This window comes from Orycteropus afer, unplaced genomic scaffold (assembly GCF_000298275.1).
Source record: "Orycteropus afer afer isolate SDZICR_OR568_19922 unplaced genomic scaffold, OryAfe1.0 scaffold00276, whole genome shotgun sequence".
NCBI classification, from domain to species: domain Eukaryota; kingdom Metazoa; phylum Chordata; class Mammalia; order Tubulidentata; family Orycteropodidae; genus Orycteropus; species Orycteropus afer.
This window is the reverse complement of record NW_006921863.1, coordinates 1142190-1164876: the sequence shown is the minus strand read 5'-3', so window position 1 is coordinate 1164876 and position 22687 is coordinate 1142190. Positions and strand designations below refer to the sequence as shown.

Sequence of the window (22687 nt, the reverse complement as noted above, 5' to 3'; positions counted from 1 at the left end):
GAAATGCTCATGATCCTTAGCCATTAGAGAGATGAAAATCACAACAACAATGAGATACTATTTTGCCCCAGCACTAGTACCAAAGATCAACAAGACAGAAAATAATAAGTGCTGGCAAGAATGTGGAGAGATCGGTACTCTCATACATTGCTGGTGGGACTATCAAATGATACAACCACTATGGAAAGCAATATGGCAAACCCTTAAAAATTTGGAATTAAAATACCATTTGACCCAGCCATTCTGTTATTAGGTATAGTCCTAAAGAAGAGAGCGCCAGGACAAGAACAGATATACCCACACTCATGTTCATCGCAGCACTATTTACAATAGCAAAAAATGGAAACAACCTAGGTGCCCATCAACAGAGGGATGGATAACCAAATTATGGTACATACACACAATGGAATATTATGAAACCCTAAAGAATAACATAGAATCTGAAAAATACTGCATAATGTGGATGAACTTAGAGGACATTATGCTGAGTGAAATAAGTCAATCACAGAAGGACAAATATTATATTAGTCCATTATTGTAAAAAGTCAAGGAAAGGTTTATATATGGAAGGAAATTTTCTTTGTTGGTTACCAGGGGTGGGAGTTAGGCTAGGGAACACTGTTAGATAGGTAGAGACAAGTATTGATTTTGGTGAAGAGAAAGGCAATGTACCAATTGTGAGTGATCAACATGGTGGCCTTGAGGAAGAGGAAAACATAGAGAGGTGCATAGGCGGTACAGACAACAAAGATGAACTCTTTTGCTTATACAGTACCATGTTGTTAGTGAAGGCAAACATTGATAGATGGGTGGACAGGCTGAACTTTTAGGTATGTCTATGTGATGGGAGCTCTGGTAGCATAGTGGCTAAGACACTTGCCTGTTAACCAGACGGCTGGCAGTTCAAACCCACCAGTCACTCCTCGGAAGGAAGATGGGGCAATCTACTTCCGTAGTGATACTGCCTCAGAAACCCAAGGAGGGGTCACTATGAGTCGGGTTTGACTCGATGGCTCATAACGACACAACAACATGTAGGAGGGAAGTGTGCCCATGACCATGTATAGGGTTGGCAGACAATGTTTCTACAAAGTGTATGTTCTGTAAGTAGAGCTGACAAGGGATGAGATTGTAGTCATTTCTTGGCCTCAGCCAGCTACCCAAATGGAGTGAATGAATAGTTGGACCTATGGGCTCGGGACCAAAGTCACAGGGGACTTCAAGTTCAATTGTCATAACATACTACACACAGAAAAACATTGTTCCACAGCCTAGTTTGGTGAGTCACAACTGGAATCTTAAAAGCTTGGAAGCAGACATCTAGTTGCAGCAATGGGTTTCTCCTCAACCAGAGCAAAGAAGAATGAAGAACACCAAAGATGCATGGAAAAAATTAGTCCAAGTGACTGGTACACCATGCTATCCTCGGTTTATATGACTATGTGACAAGAACTATATGGTGCCCGGCTACCACTGTCAACCACTCAGAGGAGGATCTATGTAGGAGATCCTGGATAGAGAGGGAGAACAATGTGGAAAAAAACTCAAAATCATTTGGGGAAAGAAAAGGGGGGGGGGGGCACATTTGCTGGTCTGATAGAGCCTGGTGGAACCACTGAGACTATTGCCCCAAGCTGCCCTTCAGATCAGGAATTGAACCCACTCCTGTGGCTTCCAGCTAAGCAAAAGACTGGCATATGAGTTGAACATTTGCATTAGCTAGATACATTCCTTGGAGAGATCAATCATGGGAGAATATCAGGGCTGTTTATGTACAGGGAGACAGTTTGGGGGCAGGAGGGCATAGGCAGAAAGGACACAGGGAAGAAATAACTATAGGGAAGAAGTGGGAGAGGAGCTGTTGTTTTTGGGGAAATCGCAGTCAATGTCATAAAACAAAGTATATGTGAGCTGCTGTATGGAAAGTGAATTTGCTCTGTAAACTTTCAACCAAATCACAATAAAAATAAAAATAAAAAAGTTACTACCTTAATCTATGAAATAATCACATTTGGCTATTAAAAGCTTTGCACAGTATTTCTTAAACTTCAGTGCATGTGGGAGTTAACTGGGATCATTTTGAAATACAGATTCTGATTCAATAGGTCCAGAATGGTGCCTCATAATCTAAATTTCTAACAACCTTCTAGGAAATGCTGATATATAACCACACTTGGAGTGGTAAGGTTCTAGAGCATATCAGGTCATAAAATTAGTGCCACTGTACAAAGAAAGCCAAACACCTAGTAATTCTTGCACAGGATTAAAGAGCTGCTTTTCTGTTTCTAATGCCTAAAGGAGCTTTCAGGCCTCCCAGCACTCCTAAATCTGCTTTCCAATATATAATCCTTTTCAATTTCATCTATAAAGAGGAAGGCTTGATAACCTCTGAAACAGTGAACAAGCTACTCATTTAGCCATAATACTCTGCAAGCTGGCTTGAACCAAAGATCATCTATTTCTAGTTCAATTCCCTCAATTTATATGCCTTCAATTGTAGAAAGGTCAAGTGACTGGCTCAGGGTCACTTATCCAATAACGGAAAAGGTCGGGACGTAAATCCAGGTCTCTGATTTCAAATCCAGTGGTTTTTCATCCATTGCCTCTAATAATGATGCATTCAAGAGACTAGGGTCCAGATTGTTTAGATCACAAAATCCCCATTCTGAATTGAATGTCTGCCTCAGGCTTAACATTACAATTTTGAACATGGGTTTCAAGTATGGGGGTTTCAGTGCAGTAAGGGGGTGGGTTTCTTCATGCTTCAAAACAAGCCTTGAATTTTCAATACAACTGTGTAAATTAAGAAGCTTATTTGGGCATGATGTAAGGGTGGGGAAAAAAACTTAGATTTTCCGTTGTGGAGAATGGGGATAGGAATTATTTATCCTATTTTCAGAAACCTGCTGATGCCTTGAAAAAATTCATACCCAACAATGTGTGGGACTCAAAGGCAGGTGAACACTTCTCCAGTAATTCTTCCCTAACAAAACCTCACTTATTTGGGGGTAGATGGTAACCTGATGCCTTAATGGAACTTATAGGCCATTAAAAATAATTGAAACCAAACTGATTTTTATAATGCGAGAAAAACAAGTGCCAGAAATGTTCAAAGAATGTTGTACAACCATATAGATATTACTGTTTGGAACTTAGACCTAGAGTTTCCCAATCTTTATTTTTAATGATCAGACCCAACTTCACACTGACTTCAGCATGAGACCAGGTAAGAGGGGTAATAAATAAATAAATATATATATATATATATATATATATATATATATGTAAATGACATTAAAGGTCTATACATGCCCTCACTGTTGTCTTTTTCTAAGCCTTTTAAAGATTTACAGTTGTAAGAATCTGGTGTGGTATACTCTTCAGCCTCTACCTCCCTGGAGTTATTGAGTCTGCTCTTGTCGACCTTATGTATAACAGAACAAAACACTTCCTGGCCCTATGCCACCCTAATGATCATTCGTAAGTGATCACAAGGCCTTGGGTACAAGGCCTGTTTCTGAACAATGAATAACAGTCCACAATGAAAATTCTATTCTCATTTCAAATAGGATTACTCTTTACGTGTGTGTGCTACATACAAGCAGTTCAGAATTGAAGAGCTCAAGTGTGAGGACCTGGCTGTCTTTTCCTTTTGGCACTGCCTCTGATACCATTATCACAAATCTTGATAAGTAAGAAAGTAAGGGTTACTAATATCCTCTTCACAGGATTAAGTAGATTTCAAGATTCTGGGATATTATTTCTATCTTTCCAGGGCTATTTCAAGGTATTCCAAGTGTGAAGGTTTAGCAGAAATGCTACAATAGGGAAAATTAGCCTTATTCTTTCCTACTACATTCCCTTAACAATCACCCCGATATTCATGGCTCAGATGCTCCCTCACCATTCTTCTAACCATGTGCTATTCCTCTCCTTCTGACCAGTACCCTATCCCTAGTTCAAGAGTTAGGTCCCACGCAGCAGCCTCTGTAAGAGCCTTAATCAATAGCTCTAGTCACAGAGCTACAGTGACTAGAGATATTGAATAATCTCTCTATCACTGAACTACTGTAGTTAAGTAACCACATCACTCATTTGGAATTTATGTTCAGCCATGCTTCTAAGAAGAAATTACCACAAGTGAATTTATTTTGCTCAAATTCCAAGGCTAAATAAGAATGGGGTATAAATGAAAGAAATATAGATAATATGCTTGAACTTTCAAAGATTTTCACGGTAAAAAGCCAAGAAGCCAGGAGGAGGATACTGGATTATAGACCGGATGGGGAGTTTTCTTGCTGTGTCTTTGAATCACAATGAGAATAATTACAGGGAATCCCGAAAATGTAGCTTCAGGATTAAGCATGGTAGTGAGAAACACTTGTCTGTTTAATATAAAGAACATTTAGCAAGTATGGCTAAATAATCATGGAAAGGGCTAACTAGAAGATACTTAGCCCCTTTGCCAATCACAGGATTCAATCTGAAACAGTCTAGGAGTCATCAGTTGGAAACATGGTGTATTCAGTGGGATAAAAGTGACATTAGTCAACTTCCAGGGTTCTTTGTTCCTCTGAGTTTCTCTGATTCTACTACAAACAACGATAATGACCTGTATACTTTGCAATCAATAATCATAAAACCATAATGACTATGAATAACTTACTGTGTTGACAATGAATCCCATTAAATCCTGGAGGACATTTACAAACATAGCCTATGAATGTGTCCCCTCGGTATGCTTCACTTATTTCACAGGTTCCTCCATTGTGGCATGGATTGGGGCTGCAGGGACCTGGAAAACAGAAAACAAAGTAGTTACACATATGCTTAAAAGTAGACATTGTGGCGGTGTTTTGCCTTTAAGAATTTTACTAAAAAAAAAAAAGTGGTTTGGATATACAAAGGATGTATACTGCACAGGTTCAGTGTAAGCTTGGGAGACCAATAGCCTGGGTTTAAATCCTGGCATTATCATTCTCTAGCCATAAAGTCCTGAGGAGTTTATTTAATCTCCCTGAGCCTCAATCTCTTCTTCTGTCAAAAGTATACACTAATAGAATCGACCACAAAGGGTTATGGTATTGATGAAAAGGGTTCATACTTACAATGCCCAGAATAGTCCCTGTCACTTATAAAGCACTCAAAAAATATTAGCACTAAATAAAATATTATAAAAGTAAAATATCTTCTACATGGTTTAAAAGTAATACTGAATGACAATGTCTAGAGTTATTGACTTTGAATAGCTTTTGTCCTCTGCTTGGGTAACAAACATACATTTGCAAATGTCCATAGCCATACAGACCAAGTGAAGTGGATAGCTACCTGTAGTACTTTTATAGACTTTTTATGAGATTGTGCTGAGCATATTGCTAAAGAAGCACAATTTTTGCCAGTCTTTGAGAAGAGTTGCTGACAGCCATTTTTAAGCTTTGTGACAGTAAATTCAGCTGAGTGGTAGGCACCCACAGTACTGAATGCAGATGAGATGTTCAGAACTCCCTCGGAAAGAATCTGCTTCCAAGAATGTAGTTAGCCGACCACCTCTAGTTACTCCACTGTTTAATCTACTGAAGCAGCATTCATGATGCAGCCACACTGCCCAAGGAGTTCCCAGGCAGTGATTGAACATCATGGAGGTAATGGTGCTGGACCAGTCCTACCTGCCCCAGGGATCCCAACTGGTGTGGCCAAGATTTTCTCAAATCTACATGGCAGTTTGAAGTTGTTTCTATGCAAACCTTCTTCCTTCCTTTTCTCCTTTCATAGGTGATGGGATTGTGTCCCAGACTGAAAGCTCATCCTACCTACTCTTGCTCCCTCCTCCTTTTGTCCATAACAGATATTTCTCCCAATAAATCTTTCCCACTTCTAATTCTTAAATCTTCCTTCTTAGGGGAGGCTCACTGACCCAGTACATAATCCAGACTGATGATTGTAAACAAGTGAAGAGGTAAGTGGAAGAAAAGAAAAGATCTCCCAGAGCAATGAAGACAGACCATGTAAAAAAAAATAAATAAATAAAGGTCAGTCCCATGGTTGCATAGTTTAAAATCAAGAAGGCAAGAAGGAAGTGTGTCAGGGTTGTATCCTTTCACCATATGTATTCAATTTGTATGCTGAGCAAATAATGTGTGAAGCTGGATTATATGAAGAAGAATGTGACATCAGGATGGAGGGAAGACTAATTAACAATCTACGATATGCAGATGACACAACTTTGCTTGCTAAAAGTAAGGATGACTTGAAGCACTTGCTGATAAAGATTAAAGACTATAGTCTGGAGTATGGATTACACCTCAATATCAAGAAAACAAAATCCTCAAAACTGGTCCAATAAACAGCTTCATGATGGATGGAGAAAAGATTGAAGTTGTCAAGGACTTCATATTATTTGGTTCTACAATCAACACCAATGGAAGCAGTAGTCAAGACATCAAAGAACATATTTCATTGGGCAAGTCTACTGAAAAAGACCTCTTTCGAGTGATTAAAAGCGAAGATGTCTCCTTGAACACTAAGGTGTGCCTAAACCAAGCCAAGGTTTTCAATTATCTCTTATGCATATGAGAGCTGGACAATGAATAATGAAGACCGAAGAAGAGTTGATCCTTTGGAATTGTGGTGTTGAAGAATGCTAAGAATACCATGGATGGCTAAAAGGACTAAGAGATCTGTCCTGGAAAAAGTCCAGTGGGAATGTTCCTTGGAAGCGAGAATGGCCAGACTCATCTACCTTGGTCATGTTGTCAGAAGGAACCATTCCCTGGAGAAGGATATCATGTTGGGTAAAGTGGAAGGCCACCAAAAAAGGGAAAGGCCCTCGATGAGATGCACTGACACAGTGGCTACAATGATGGGCTCAGGTATAGCAAGGATTGTGAGGCTGGCAAAGGACTGGGCAGTGTTTAGTTCTGCCTCAGCATAGGGTTGCTATATGAGTCAGAGACGACTTGACAGTCCCTAACAACAACATGGTTGTGCACTCGATCAACTCCTAACTATATCTTTAAGAATTTGTAGGACAGTCAGGCTAGATGCATATGGGTCTTATTTAGCATTACTTTAGTGCAGGAAAGAGCTTGGTGGTGTAGCGGTTAGGGCATTTGGCTGCTAAACAAAAGTTCAATGATTTGAACATACCAGCCTCTCCAAGGAAGAAAGATGAAGAAGTGTGTTTCTGTAAAGATTTACAGCTGGGGAAAACCAAGGGATCACAATAAATCAAAATCAACTGGATGGGAGTAAGTTTGATTTTGTTTGGGTTAGTGCAAGAAAAGGCTCAAAAGCCTTGTTGATAGTTTAAAAGTTGCATGTGCAGCAAGTGAAGGTAACTGTTAGAAGAATTTGTTGTGAGTAGTGGTTGGCTGAATCATTTCAAAGTGAGGGCAAATTTGTATAACATTAAAGCAGGGCTTCAAAGATGGTTGGGCCCCACTCAAAGATGGCGGCTGACCACACCACTTTGAATATACGTGACTATCCACAGTCCTGCCAATAATCCATTGTTATGTATCAGGCTCCTGAAGGGGTTCACTATGCCTTTTTTGAATCTCCCATTCCAGGGCTTTGACTCATAATTTTTCTTGTTCTGCTTATGGTAATGAATCACTCAAATTGTAAGCATCCTGTTCTGTTCCTGTTTCACTTTGTGGGCCATGACAGAACTGGTTGGAAGCCCTGCATTAAAGGGCAAGTAGGAGTTGTCCATAAGATTGATGTCCATAACCCAAAGATTGCCTGTATACAACATTCTTTAATTTTGGCTTTTTTTTTTTTTTTTTCTCTTAATTGGAGAGACTAGAACATATTTATAACTGAATCAAAAGTCACTGAAGAGAAAGTTAAATTCTACATACTAGAAATGGAAAGAGAGAACAATCAAACCCAGTGTCTGAATTGACCATGTATAAAGAGATGAATTCCAGAGTCCTGGGGGAAGGATGAGTCAAGAAAAGGAGCAAGTGCTTTTAGCTCATACTGGAAGGGAGGAAAATGCAAGCATATGGATAACCTGAGGCAATGGTCTGTGTGTGTGTGTGTGTGTGTGTGTGTGAGGGAGATGGGAGCTCCACCAGTCCACCAGTCAAGACTTGTCATAGACAGCCTTGTTGTTGTTGTTATGTGCCGTCAAGTCAGACCCCACTCATAGCGACCCCTCCTTGGGTTTCTGAGGTGGTATCACTACTGAGGTAGATTGCTCAACCTTCCTTTTGAGGAGTGGCTGGTGGGTTTGAACCGCCAGCCTTCTGGTTAGCAGTCTAGGGTCTTAGGCACTAATGGCTACTAAAGCAATGGTCACTAGTATTGAATGACTCAAAAAACAAAAAAATAACATGTGGTAATTCTGTGTCTTCTTAGCTAGGCTGTGATTTTCAGTAGTTTGGCACACACTGGACTGACTGCTGTTCCATAATGCAATGCGATAAAATGTAATCACCTTCCATGTTGTGATCTGATGTAATCATCAAATTAATTGGAAGGGGAGTTTCTTTGGGAGTGTGCTCTGCCTTCAAAATATAATGGATATTTTGGAAGATCGCTCTCTCTCTCTTGACACTATATTCTTCTTGTCACCTGACTTAAGAGATGTAAGTCTGCAGAACTCTCCAGCCTGCTGACTAACCTAAGGATTTTAGACCTGACAACCCAATATACACATGCACATGTCTCACTTGTTTTGCTCCTCTGTTGTTGTTTTCAGTACTCTTGAGACAGATTCAATTCATAAAGACCTTAGGGACAACAGAAGAAAACACTGGCTGGTACCACACTGTCCTTACAATATGCTTGAGCCCACTGTTGCAGCCATGTCAATCCATCTCATTGAGGCTTTTCCTCACTTTTTCTGACCCTCTACTTTACCAAGCATAATATCCTTCTCCAGGGACTGTTCCCTTCTCACAGCATGACCAAGTTATGAGCAACAAAGTCAAGCATTCTCAATTCTAAAGAGTATTCTAGGTGTACTTCTAACACAGATTTCTTCTTTCTTCTGGAAGTCCATGGTATATCCAATATTCTTCATCAACACCACAACTCAAATGAATCAATTTTCCTGGGGTCTTCCTTATTTCCTCTCTAGCTTTCACATGCATATGAGACTATCAAAATTGCAATGGCTTGAGCAGGTACACTTTAGTTTCAATGTGACATCCTTGCTCTTAAATACTTTAAGGAAGTCTTTTGCAGCAGATTTGCCCAATGCAGTAAGTCATTTGATTTATTAATCACTACTTCCATGGGTATTGACAATGGATACAGTTAAAATGAAATCTTTGATAATTTCTAATATTTTTGCATTCATCATGATATTGCATATGGGACTTTTTGTGAAGATTTTGTTTTTCCTCTGTTCAGGTGTAATCCATACTGAAGGCTGGAGTCTTTAATCTTCACTAGTAAGTGCTTCAGATCATCTTCACTTTCAGCAAGAAAGGTTGTGTAATCTGTGTATTGTAGGCTAATAATGAGTCTTCCTCCAATCCTGATGCCTCAGTCTTCTTAACATACTCCAACTTCTTGGATTATTTTCTCAGCATACAGGTTGAATAAGTATGGTGAAAGGATATAGCCCTATCCAGAATTTAAACCACACAGTATCCCCTAGCTCTGTTAGAAGAATTGCCTCAGTCTATGTACAGTTTCCACATGATCAAAATTAAGTGTTCTGGGATTCTCATTCTTTGCAATGTTGTCCATAATTTGTTATGATTCCCCACAATCACATGTTTTTGTTGCATAGTCAATAAAACACAGATAAACATCTTTCTGATATTCTTTGCTTTCAGCAGAGATTCATCTGATATCAGCAGTGATGTTCTTCTAGAGAACCCAAAATGAGACTATTCATTTATGTCTCAAATGAAAAATCTTTGATTCAAAACTTGCACTCCTTTAAACAACTAATTTATGAGGGAAGAATGAAATAAAAGTGATGTTAGATTTTGCTTTGTCAATTCACTTCAATATAAGAAGAAAAAGAAGACTCAGCTTTTTAATAACTGATCATTGATAGCCATGTATGTCATTGCCAAAATAAATAAAAATTATTAGAGTTTAAAAAATGTATAATTTTAAATAAATAAAGAGCCAAAAAAAAAAGAAGAAGAAGAAGAAGAAAGAAAGAAGAAGAAGAAAACTCTGCCATTGAGTCACATCTAACTCATAGCAACCCCTCCTTGGGTTTCTGAAGCAATATCACTATGGAAGTAAATTACCCAATCTTCCTTCCAAGGAAGGACTGGCGGGTTTGAACTGCCAAGCTTCTGTTTAGCAGTCAAATGCTTTAGGTACTATGACATGAGAGCTCCTAATGAGCCTTAAGAGTTATCTAATCCAATCTTTCACTTTTGCAGATGGTGAAAAAAAAACCTAATAAGAATTTAGTGTTGTCTCTAAATATGAAACAAAACAAGCTAACAATCAAAGAATTCACACGTTTAATATAAGGGAAACTGAGTTTAAAGAATTGTACTTAGGAAAAAATAATAATTATTAAAATCAAAACTGATAAAAGCTATTTCTGCCCATTCAAGAGAGTGTCATAATCTGTATCAGAGAAAATAATTTATTTCATGCTTCTTCCTTCTTACCAAGTTGGGTTAGGGAAAGATTTTTTAAAAAGACTAAAATAGTAAGGACTTTGTCAGTTTTTGGGAGCAGTTAAAGCAGCAATTCAGGCAAAGGTAATCGATAGAAGTCACTTTGAGGAACAAGGGGCAAAAATGTGCCTGAAATAGATGACTCCCTTTACTTGATACAATTGTATCTTTATAAAAGTAGAACTTGGCTAGAAGCAAAGGACAGCAGGACAATTAAATTGTTCTGTGTAATAAAAGGAACAACTGAGAAAGGGCTAGGGAAAACCACAGAGAGGAGACCTCAAAAACAGAGTTAGGAGGAAATTCATCAGGGAGAGAAGGGGTTCAAGCAATATGTTGACTGGTGTACTATGGAAAGAAAAATAGCTAGCAATTGTGATATCCAAAATTCAGGTTTAAGTTGCTTGCACAGCTGCTATGGGGATTTTCATTGTTGATGCAACCACAAACAAACATGTGAGTGGTACTTGGGAAAATCAAGGAGAAAGGGCTGTACTATTCATTTGGCTCATCCTGGAAGAAGGGGAAAATTGTTACACCACATGACACCCATGAGATTCAAGAATCCAGTGGATGCTGAAAGCAAAAGCTAGAGCTGACAGGGCTATCTGAAGACTTGGACATATTAGGTATTTCATGAAGTGAATCCTGGCTAGCCACCTTGATGCAGACTCTAGGATTCCCAAAATATATGAGTTAGTGAGCTAGCACTCATTTCATTTACACACCAAAGGACAGCATGTCCCCAACTGACATCTGGCTCTCAGAAAAAGATTACCTGTTAAAGACGTGACGGCTGCTGTTATTTTCCCTACTCCAAGAAATTTGATGACTTTCACTTAAAGGATGGGAATGAGGTGAAGCAAAATAGGGCGAGATTTAACCATTCTAGAGTTGCAACTTTCCTCCCAAGGAGTGGCTGGTGGGTTTGAACCTCCAGCCTTCTGGGTAGCAGTCAAATGCCTTAGGCACTACGCCACCAGAGCTCCCATAAAACTTTATATACCGTAAAATTTGTTGAAAATAAATTAAAAAATGGGTACAGCAGTACATCAACAGGTAACTCTCTGAAATTCAAGCTGGATTTGGAAGAGGCATGGCATGAGGGATATTATTGCTGATGTCTGATGGATCTTGGCTGAAAGTAAAGAATACTAGAAAGATGTGAACCTGTGTTTTCTTGACTATGCAAAAACATTCAACTTTTAGGATCATAACAAATTATCGACAACATTGCAAAGAATGGGAATTCCAGAACACTTAGTTGTGATCATGAGGAACCTGCACATAGACAGAGAAGTAGTTGTTCAAACAAAATAAATGGATACTGCGAGGTTTAAATTCAGGAATGCTGTGTGTCAGAGTTATATCCTTCCATCATACTTAGTCAATCAATATGCTAAGCAAATAATCTGAGAAGCTGGACTATATGAAGAACATAGCATCAGGGTTGGAGGAAGACTCATTAACAACCTTAGATATGCATATCACATAGCCTTGCTTGCTAAAGTGAAGAAAATTTGAAGCACTTACTGGTGGAGATCAAAGACTACAGCCTTCAATAAAGATTACACCTGAAAATAAAGAAAACATAAATCCTCACAACTGGACCAACAAGCAACATCATGGTAAATGGAGAAACGCTTGATGCTGGCAAAGATTTCATTTTACTTGGATATACAATCAATGGCCACGGAAGCAGCAGTCAAGAAATCACGTGATGTACTGCATTGGGCAAATCTGCTGAAAAAGACCTCTTTAAAGTGTTAAAGAGCAAACACATTGCTTTGAAGACTAAGGTGCAGCTTAACAAAGCCATGGTATTTCAATACCCTTACAGGCATGTGAAAGCTGGACAATGAATAAGGAATACTGCAGAAGAATCGATGTATTTGAATGTGGTTTTGGTGAAGACGGACTGCTAGAATAATGAACAAATTTATCTTGGAGGAAGTACAACCAGAATACTCCTTAGAAGTGGAATGGCCAGATGTCATCTCCATTCATTTGGTCATGTTGTCAGAAGGGATCAGTCCCCGGAGAAGCATATCATGCTAGGGAAAGTAGAGGCTCAATGGAAAAGAAGAAAGCCCACAAGGAGATGGATTGATACAGTTGCTGTGATGACAGGCTCAATGATGGCAATGATTGGGAAGATGTTGCAGGACCAGGCAGTGTTTTGTTCTGTTGTACATAGGGTCATTATGAATCCCAACTGACTTGATGGCACCTAACCACAACAGAGTGGCATATATACTGCATGAAATGAAGTATATCTACTATTCTTTATAAGGATTTATAACAACATATCTTTGTATTGGACCAGGCAGGGTTTTGTTCTGTTGTACATAGGGTTGCTGTGAGTCAGAGCCAACTCAATGGCACCTAACAACAAGAAGAACATATTTATTTTAGAGGAAAAAAAAAAAAGCCTCAGAGAAGTTAAATAACTTACAAATATATCTGTTAGTCTTATAAGAGGGAAAGAATCAGCATGGATTCCGTAAGCACATTCTTATAAATACTACAGCTATCCAAAGTCTCCTCAAATGGAAATATTTCAGAGTACAGTATTTCCAGCCAACGGTTAAGGGCATATTATAAATAAACAATATTGATAGGTGATGTTATACTAACAAACCTCCATTTCATTTCAGCTATGTTTGACAACAACTGTCAAACATGAACATGCCCACATAGTATTTAATGATAAATATTATTAATTAATCTATGAGACTGATGTTATGTGTCTTGTACATTCTGTTGACATACTGTCAGAATGTTAAAATTAGTGGTTCCACTCCACTTTTTACTATTCCATCATAAGTTAGGTATGGGAAGAAACACACAATAGGTGTTTGATATTTTTGAATAAACAGGGGTATGGTGATAATGAGTGATACAATTACATCCATTGTCTAAGCCAAATCCCATTCCAGTTTGAAATTTATAAAACATCAATATTTTTGGTTTCCTACTCAGTAATTAATTTGAATACTTTCATGACTTTTCTACACTTTTCTAGCTCACATTCTTTAAATTCATAACTGTTGTTGTTGTTATGTGCCATAGAGTCAGACCCGACTCATAGCGACCCCTCCTTGGGTTTCCGAGGCAGTATCACTACGGAAGTAGATTGCCCCATCTTCCTTCCGAGGACCCACCTTCTGGTTAGCAGTCAAGTGCCTTAGGCACTATGCTACCAGAGCTCCCAAATTCATAACTAGATTCTAATTTTTTTTTTGTCTTTAATATGTGGCTTAAGCTACAAGAGTTATTACATGGAATTGTAAGTAGCAAATCATTAGCATGTGTACATTTGCATAATGATTACATGTATCTTAATTCTTTGACAAATATGTAGTCAAAACAATGTAACCTTATATAATCTTATTAACAGTGTTTCAGTATCCTATTTTAACATTTCTTGTGTAAATATGTATATTTACATAAAACATGAGCAAGATGAAATAGGAGGAATATAAATTAGGATGACACGACTTCATCTCTTGTCCTTGGTCATGTTATCAGGAGGGACCAGTCACTTGGGAAGGACATAATGGTTGGTAAAGCTGAGGGTCAGTGAAAAGAAGAAGACCCTCAAGAAGATAGATTGACACAATGGCTGCAACAATTAACTCAATCATAGCAATGATTATGAGGATGGTGCAGGATCAGGCAGTGTTTCCTTCTATGGTACATAGGGTCACTATGAGTCAAAAGCGACTCATCGACACCTAACAGCAGCAGCAACAAACGAGAATATAAAGATAACATAATAAATGTAGTCCAAGTTCTAAAATCACAAAATAAGATTTGTAAACATAAGTTCTTGTGTTTGCTGTAAAATATCATTGTTGGCTGGTGATGAGTAAGCCTTCAATTTATGATTACTCTATGCACAACAGAAGAAAATGATGACAAATCCTGCCCCATCTCCCTGACTGGTGACAGATCATGCTATTGTGATCCATAAGGTTTTCAGAAGTAGATCCCAGGCTATTCATTCTAGTTTGGCTTAGTCTGGAAGCTTGAATGAAAGCTATTCAGCATCACAGCAACATGAAACCTTCCACTTACGTATATGTGGTGACTGCACATGAGGTTTACTGGCCAGGAATTGAACCTGGATTCCCATATAGAGGGCAAGAGTTCTGGCTCTGTACCACCACAATAAAACAAATACCAACAGTTTCCCAGTTTCGTGCTCCAAGTGGTAAGTGTTTTTCCCCAATTAATATTCTTCTCTATTTTGATACTAACAGTAATATTTTAACGTTCTGGGACATTGTGATAAACAATTATCACCTGCAGCATATAATGTTGCATACACAGGAATGAAAGGAATTGACCTTGCCTGACATAAATAATTTTTTCTCCAATTTTAGGTTAAATAACACTTATTCATTAGGAACGTATTATGTGCTGAGTACTCTGTTAGAAATTTGTGATAAATGCTTTGAATGGAATTAATATCGCCAGGAGCTGGAAGAGTAAGCTCATGACAGAAGAAAAGATTTAGTTTATTTAGTTAATGAACCTCAATTTTTTCAAGGAAATTTTAATGGCTATCCTTTACTGTGACTATCTATGCTTGATATTGATATAATTCCTTGTTTAGGTAATTTGTTCTGGAAATTGAATTCTAGGATATCTCTAATTTGTTAATATCATCATATTAACAAATGGTTTAATATGGCCATGTTGCTAGCTTTTGCAGTAAAAACTTTATGTTTGAAGCAATTCACTTCTATAATATTCAGTGATATATATATATATATATGTTTTATATATATATATATATATATTACATATATATAGATAAATAGATATATAAATTGCTAGCTTTAGAGTTGAAAACTATTTAATAACAGAAAAGTTGGGAAACAAATAGATGTTACTCAATCACTTACAGACTGTAATAACAAAAAATAGAACAGAAGAGTGATCTTAATTCCTTTCCTCTTGAAAGGTGTCTTTAAAAGAGTTTTATTTTCTCATTACTGGTATACAGAATAGAATGATGACCATAATCTTCAGTTCTGATTTGTATACATATTGTTGTTGCTAGGTGCCATCCAGTTGGTTCTGACTCATAATGACTCTATGAACAACAGAACAAAGCATTTCCTGGTCCTGTGCTACATTAACAATCATTGTCATGCTTAATCCCATTGTTGCAGCCACTGTGTCAGTCCATCTCCTTGTGGGTCTTGTCCTTTCTTTTTGACCATCTACTTTACGTAGCATGATATCCTTCTCCAGGGATACACAGATTCTGAAAACATGACCAAAGTACATGAGCTAAAGTCTGGCTGTTCTTGCCTTTAAGTAGCATTCTGGCTTTACTTCCTCCAATACAGATTTGTTAATTATTCTAGCAGTCCATGGTACATTCAGTATTCTTCACCAACACTACAATTCAAATACATCAATTCTTCTACAGTCTTCTTTATTCATTGTCTAGCTCTCACATGCATATGTGGCTACTGAAAATACCATGGCTTGGGTCAGGCTCGCCTTAGTCTTCAAAGTGACATCTTGGATCTTTAACACTTTAAAGAGGTTTTGCAGCAGATTTCTCCATTAAAACTCAAATTATCTGATTATACAAAAATGTTTGGCAATATCACTCTTACTTAACAGTGGAAGCATAAGCTGACTTTCAAGATACAAGAGGCTTCAGGGAGTTTTTTAAATCGATAATGCTGTACTACTTTTGTAGATAATCTTTAGGTAGCTTCTAACACAATGAGGACATCATATGATCAATATTAATGAACAACTGAATTCAACAGCATGTTTTCCAGGCATTTTTATGCAAGCTCATATAAGTATGTCAACAAGATTAATTTCTCACAAAAGTAATAGATCTACACAGTTTGCTAGTTTTCAAATCTACCACCTCTCAATTCCAAGAGTAAAGAATTGAAGTTATTTTATATGCATAACATGATTAGCTTTCAACACATTTATATACTATGCCCCACGTCATGAATTCCTTACAGTGTGGAAGCAGATTTTTAGGAAGTAAATACGTTAAGACTCTCCTGTGATACTACAAACACAGACTTGGTCAGTTTTACAAATTATGACCCAACCACCTTAAAAGGGAGATATTACAAATGAATGTATATTTTAAATGTTGTAATAAGAAAATACCAATAAGGAAGTTGTAAGCAGAGTTTCACTCATTACAGCAGTACAATAAAATGAGTATGCAAGCATACCTCGATTTATTGTGTCTTACTTTATTGCTATTTTTATAAATTGAAAGTTTGTAGCAACCCTTCCTTGAGCAAGTCTTTCGGTGTCATTTTTCCAATAGCATGTGTTCACTTCAAGTTTCTGTGTCACATTTTAGTAATTCTCACAACATTTCTAAATTTTCACACTGCTATTGCACACATAATAGCCTAGAATATAGTGTACACATAAAATTTATGTTTACTAGAAAATAAAAAAAAAAAATTGAGTGGCTCACTTTATTTCAATACACACTTTATTGTGGTGGTATGGAACCAAACCCACAATATTGCTGAGGTATGCCTATAGTTATGATCCTAAAATTCATTCCAAATTATGGTCTTAAAAACTCAATAAAGATCTCTTACAGTGTTGCCTTTACATTTAATAAGTTTTGAACATTTTTGCACTTGCTAATTTGAGCTAACGCTATCCTATTTAAAACTAGCTGATGAAAGGGAATTATTCTGGGAACTTTCACGTGATTGATGCTGTCAAACTATATTTTTTACATGTTGCTTCTCTTCTTCTTCCTCTTTCTTCTTCTTTGTAAATGCAAATTTTCAAAATTCAGCCATTTGGGAGAAATGTTTTCTATGGATATATTTTTGTTAGAGTAAAGAGATAAATCAGTCTGTAATAAAATGTAAAATGTTCCATCTTGAGGGGAGAATCAGCAAATTTTAAAAGTTCTTTAAACATAAAAGCAATTAGATACATTATAAAAATTGAAAGCTGAGGCTAAACAAAATACGTTTTCAATGCCTGTTGTTGTTGTTATGTGCTGTCGAGTTGGACCCGACTCATAGCGACCCCTCCTTGGGTTTCTGAGGCGGTATCACTACTGAAGTAGATTGCCCAACCTAACTTCCAAGGAGTGGCTGGTGGGTTTGAACCACCCGCCTTCTGGTTAGCAGTCAAGTGCCTTAGGCACTATGTTACCAGAGCCTAGTGATGTATATATACATGTACATATATTGACTGCTAACCAGAAGGCGGGTGGTTCAAACCCACCAGCCACTCCTCGGAAGGAAGGCTGGGCAATCTACTTCCCTAATGATACTGCCTCAGAAACCCAAGGAGGGGTCGCTATGAATTGGCTCTGACTGGACAGCACATAACAACAACAAACAACAAGAAAAACAACAACATATTTCCCTCAATAATTACTAATGGACCTTCTTTCATATACAACTGCTTACAAGAAGGTACTGAGATGAATAGTGTCTAGAAAGGGTGTATCAGTTGTTGTTGTTGTTATGTGTCCTGCAGTCAGACCTGACTCATAGCGACCCCTCCTTGGGCTTCCAAGGCATTATCACTACTGAAGTAGATTACCCAACCTAATTTCCGAGGAGTGGCTGGTGGGTTTGAACCGCCAGCCTTCTGGTTATCAGTCAAGTGCCTTAGGCACTAGAAAGGGTGTATCAGACAGGCTCCCAAATGGTTGTTTTCTAACAACAATAGCTGATTGAAAAACAAACAAAATCAGAATTGGAAGGAAAGCACTGGTATTCATTAACAATTAACACCTTACCTATAATTGATTTCACTTCCTCTCATCATAAAGCAGTAGCACATAAATATTGATGGTATTAAGTATTAAAGAAATAAATTTGGAGCAGTGCCTAGAAAAAGTCCAGAAATGGGTACCTAGATGACATCAAGAGGTCCTGGTGCTACAAGATAGAAGGAAGTATGGAAAAAAAGAGCAAAGATTTCCAAGGATTGATCATAATCTACTTGAAACTTTGTTTAGAGGCAGGCTGGATGATAGCAATGAAAAGTGTTTTTCATGGAGTCAGTCAACATTTTTATATGTATTATTTCTATAAACACATGTTATCATTTATGTCATATTTCTTTTTTCTCCATACATAAATAACTATTGTTTTAAACATCAATATGGCTTTGTAAAAGATTTATAAAAGGATCTGTCATTTTACAAAGAGGCAGGTATTGTTGTAGCAATGCCTTATTATGAACACACTTACCAGTTCTTTCTTTGTCCATTCATCTTGCACACTGTTGCCAGAATACGTTGCCTAAACCACCACTTGCATAATGGAAATTGTAAGCTCAGAATGTCTCATTACACAAACAAATCTACATCATTATCTGTAACCACATTGCATATATATTTTTTTCATCTTCCAAAACATGTTATTTTGGGATATAATTTAGTTATCCAATATTTACTGAATGTTTGTGTGATGTTATCATTTACAGAACTACATGTAGTAGATGCAAGACAATGTTGCCTTTTGATTTTCTTTCTAAGAGTAGGAAAACTAAGTATGACATGCTACACTTATAAACAGTAAAGATGACATATTGAGGCTTTTTATAAATTAATAAATGCTATATGAAATTACAAGGACTACTGGTAGACAGTGGTCAAAATGCTCAGCTGCTAACCAAAAGATCAGTGTTTGAATGCACCAGCAGTTCCATGGGAGAAAGATGAAGAGGCAGTCTGTGTCTGTAAAGATTTACATCCTTGGAAACTCTATGGGACATCTATACTCTGTACTTTAGGGTTGATATGAATTAAAATCAAATCAACAGCAATGTTTGTTTGTTTTACATATGAAATAAAGTGATCATTACTAACTGAAATTCTAATATAAGACCAAGTGTATCTTGAACTATTGAGCCAATGGGATAAACACTCCTGAAATCTAAGAGAAAAGTACATGACAAAAGTATGAGCCTTCATGACAAGGAGCATTGTTTCATTTTTTTTTTTTCCCCCCAAGGATAATAGAATAGAAGTAATATTTCTGTGTGGAAATCTCTGTTTCTATATTTCAGAAACCATAAATGCAATTCAAATGAAATAAGATTGACATTCAGTGATTTTTTTGATCAATCAAAGAAAAAAAAAAAAAAAAAAAAAAACTCTTTCTCTTCCTAGTAACTACTTTCTAGAACAAACCCTCTTTAATCAGGGAACTGTTTCCCAACAAAACTCTCCAAGTGTGCAACTGTCAGAACTCATATATCATTCATTGCTAAGCAGAATTAAAGCTTGAAAAGAATACATATCAGCAACTGGTGCAAAGCAGTGAGATATTTAGTTTGCCATTAGCTTCCATGGTTTGCTTCATCTTGTACACATCAATAAGAAGGGGCATAAATTAAAAACAGAACAGAGACCAATGTTTGCCATGTATATTATTATAAGCAAAAGTCTGAGCCCAGGGTTCAGAAATGTCAAGCAGTCTCACTGTTTCATATGATGTCTCTAAGGATGTACAAAATTTTCAGGTTCTTCATCAATGTTTCCTGTCCTTTTCAGGCTTCTTCTGAACTTGTTACCTCTACTGCATGATTAGTGTTTCACTGTATATTTCTTAGTTCTCTAATTAGTTCATGTCTCTCTTTAGTCTCCCTGCTAGATTACAAACTACTTGTGTTTTATATTTTGTACTCCATACCCTGTGTTTTGTACCCCCATAAAATGTGTTGAAATGCTGAGCTACATATTTTGATGTTACTTCACAAATATGTGCTAATAGGTTGATGAGGATCATGGTTAATTTTAGCAATTTCAGCATATAACTCACACTAGCAATCATGTTGTAAAATAAACTCTCAAGTTGAGGGATTGGTTCCACTTTTATTGGTAGTACTTTAAAAATCCAGCACAGATCTGTCAGTTTTTCCTACTGTGGTGGCTTGCATGTTGCTGAGAGACTGGAGGCTATGCCACTGGTAGTTCAAATGCTTGCAGGGTCACTATGGTGGACAGGTTTCAGCGGAACTTCCAGACTCAGACAGACTTGGAAGAAGGAAGGGGTCATCCACTCCTCAAAGAATTGGCCAGTGAAATACTGTCTGCTATATTACTGGAAAACTTTATAAATAGCCCTGAATCATTGTGTGATATAATGCCAGAAGATGTGCCCCTCAGGTTGGAAGGCACTTAAAATACGACTGGGGAAGAGCTGTCTCCTCAAAGTAGCATCAACTTTAATGATGTAGATGGAGTAAAGCTTTCAGGACCTCCATTTGCTATACGGGTGCAATTCAAACTGGGAAGAAATAGCTGCAAACTTCCACTAGTAATTAGAACATAGAAGGAATGAAGTATGAATCTAGGAAAATTGGAAATTTTCAAAAATGAAATGCAACACATGAAGATTGATATCCTAGGCATTAGTGAACTGAAATGGACTGTTTTTGGCCATTATGAATCAGACAAACATATGATCTTCTATGCTGGGAATGACAAATTGAAGAAGAAAAGTGTGGCATTCATCATCACAAAGGATGTTTCAAGATCTGTCCTGAAGTACAATGCTGTCAGTGATGGGATAATATTCATACGCCTATGAGGAAGACTAGTTAATACTGCTGTTACATGGTTTATGCACCAACCACCGAAGCCAAAGACAAGGATCTTGAAGATTTTTACCAGTTTCTGCAGTCTGAAATTGACTGAACATGAAATAAAAATGTATTGATTATTCCTGGTGACTGGAATGCAAAAACTGGAAACAAAGAAGAATCACCAGTAGTTGGAAAATATAGTGTGGTAGTTAAAGTTGTATGTCAACTTGGTTGGACCTGGCTGAGTGGCTTGGCAGCTGGTGATAGTTATTCCCCATGATGAGACTGGCAATCAACTCCATGGTGGGATCTACCACAAGAAGCTGAGTAGCTGCTTTGGGTATGTGATCTGCTTCCCATAAAAAGCAGCATCTTCAGGAACAGTCTCTAGCTTATGGCATGCTTGAACTCTGCATGTAGCCGTGTTGTTCAGCAGTCGTCCATGCTCTGCCAACCTTGAGACTTACAATGAACTTGAATTAATGGCCTGTGATGTAGTTTGGTAACATCACTGTGCTATTTTATTTGTTGGCCATGGGGTTGTTAGCCTCAGCAGCCAGTAGCTGCGTGAGTGAAGAGATGCCTCTAGCTTCAGTGGGCTAGGAGCAAGAGGCAGAGCTGAAGCCTAAGGTCGAGGGGCTTTCACATAGACCCTAGAGCCTGTCACTTGGAACTAGGACTTCTAGCCTTCCAAACTGTAAGAGAATAAACTCCTATTTGTTCAAACCATCCCCTTTGTGGTATATTTTCTGTTAGAGCAGCACAGAGGTAACCAGAACATGTGGCTTTGGTGATAGAAATGATGCTGGATATCTCATGATAAAAGTTAGCAAGACCAACAACATATTCATTGCAAATACCTTTCTTCAACAACATAAATGGGGACTATGTATGAGTACTTTGCCAGATGGAATACACAGGATTCAGATTGACTACATCTATGGCAAGAGGTGATGGGGAAGCTCAGTATCTTCAGCAAAAACAAGGACAGGAGCTGACAGTGGAACAGACCATGAATTGCTCTTATGCAAGTTTAAGTTGAAGCTGAAGGCAATTCAAATAAGTCCATGAGAGCCAATATAAGACCTTGATTATATGTTCTTCTCTTTTGGTTGAAACATCTCAGTGGGTATTCCGTCCATTTCTAGAGACTTGTTTTTCAGCAATTTCTTTAGCGCAGCTTCAACTTCTTCCTTAAGTACCATTGGTTCTTCATAATACACCACCTCCTAAAATAGATGAACACCAACCAATACTTTTTGATTATATGCCACCTGAATTTAGAGACCATCCAAAGAACAGATTTGAGATACTTGACAGCAGTAATCAAAAAACAGATATATCAAGAACATCATCCATGAAGAAAAGATAATGTCATTTAAAAGACAGGAAAGGAAGAAAAGACAAAAATGTATGCCAGAAGACATTCTGAAACTTGCCCTTGAGTGGAGACTAGCTAAACCAAATGAAAGAAATGAAAAAAAGGAAAATGAAAAAAA

The 22687-nt window shown here is 37.6% G+C and overlaps 1 protein-coding gene across 1 annotated transcript in view; it reads right to left on the bottom strand.

The window, feature by feature from the left end:
* The window catches only part of EDIL3 (EGF like repeats and discoidin domains 3), a 772555-nt gene that overhangs the window by 437167 nt on the left and 312701 nt on the right, over positions 1-22687 (bottom strand). The window contains exon 4 of the mRNA XM_007950540.2: positions 4667-4795. Coding sequence (XP_007948731.1) covers positions 4667-4795 — 129 coding nt within the window. The remainder of the gene's footprint in view (positions 1-4666; positions 4796-22687) is intronic.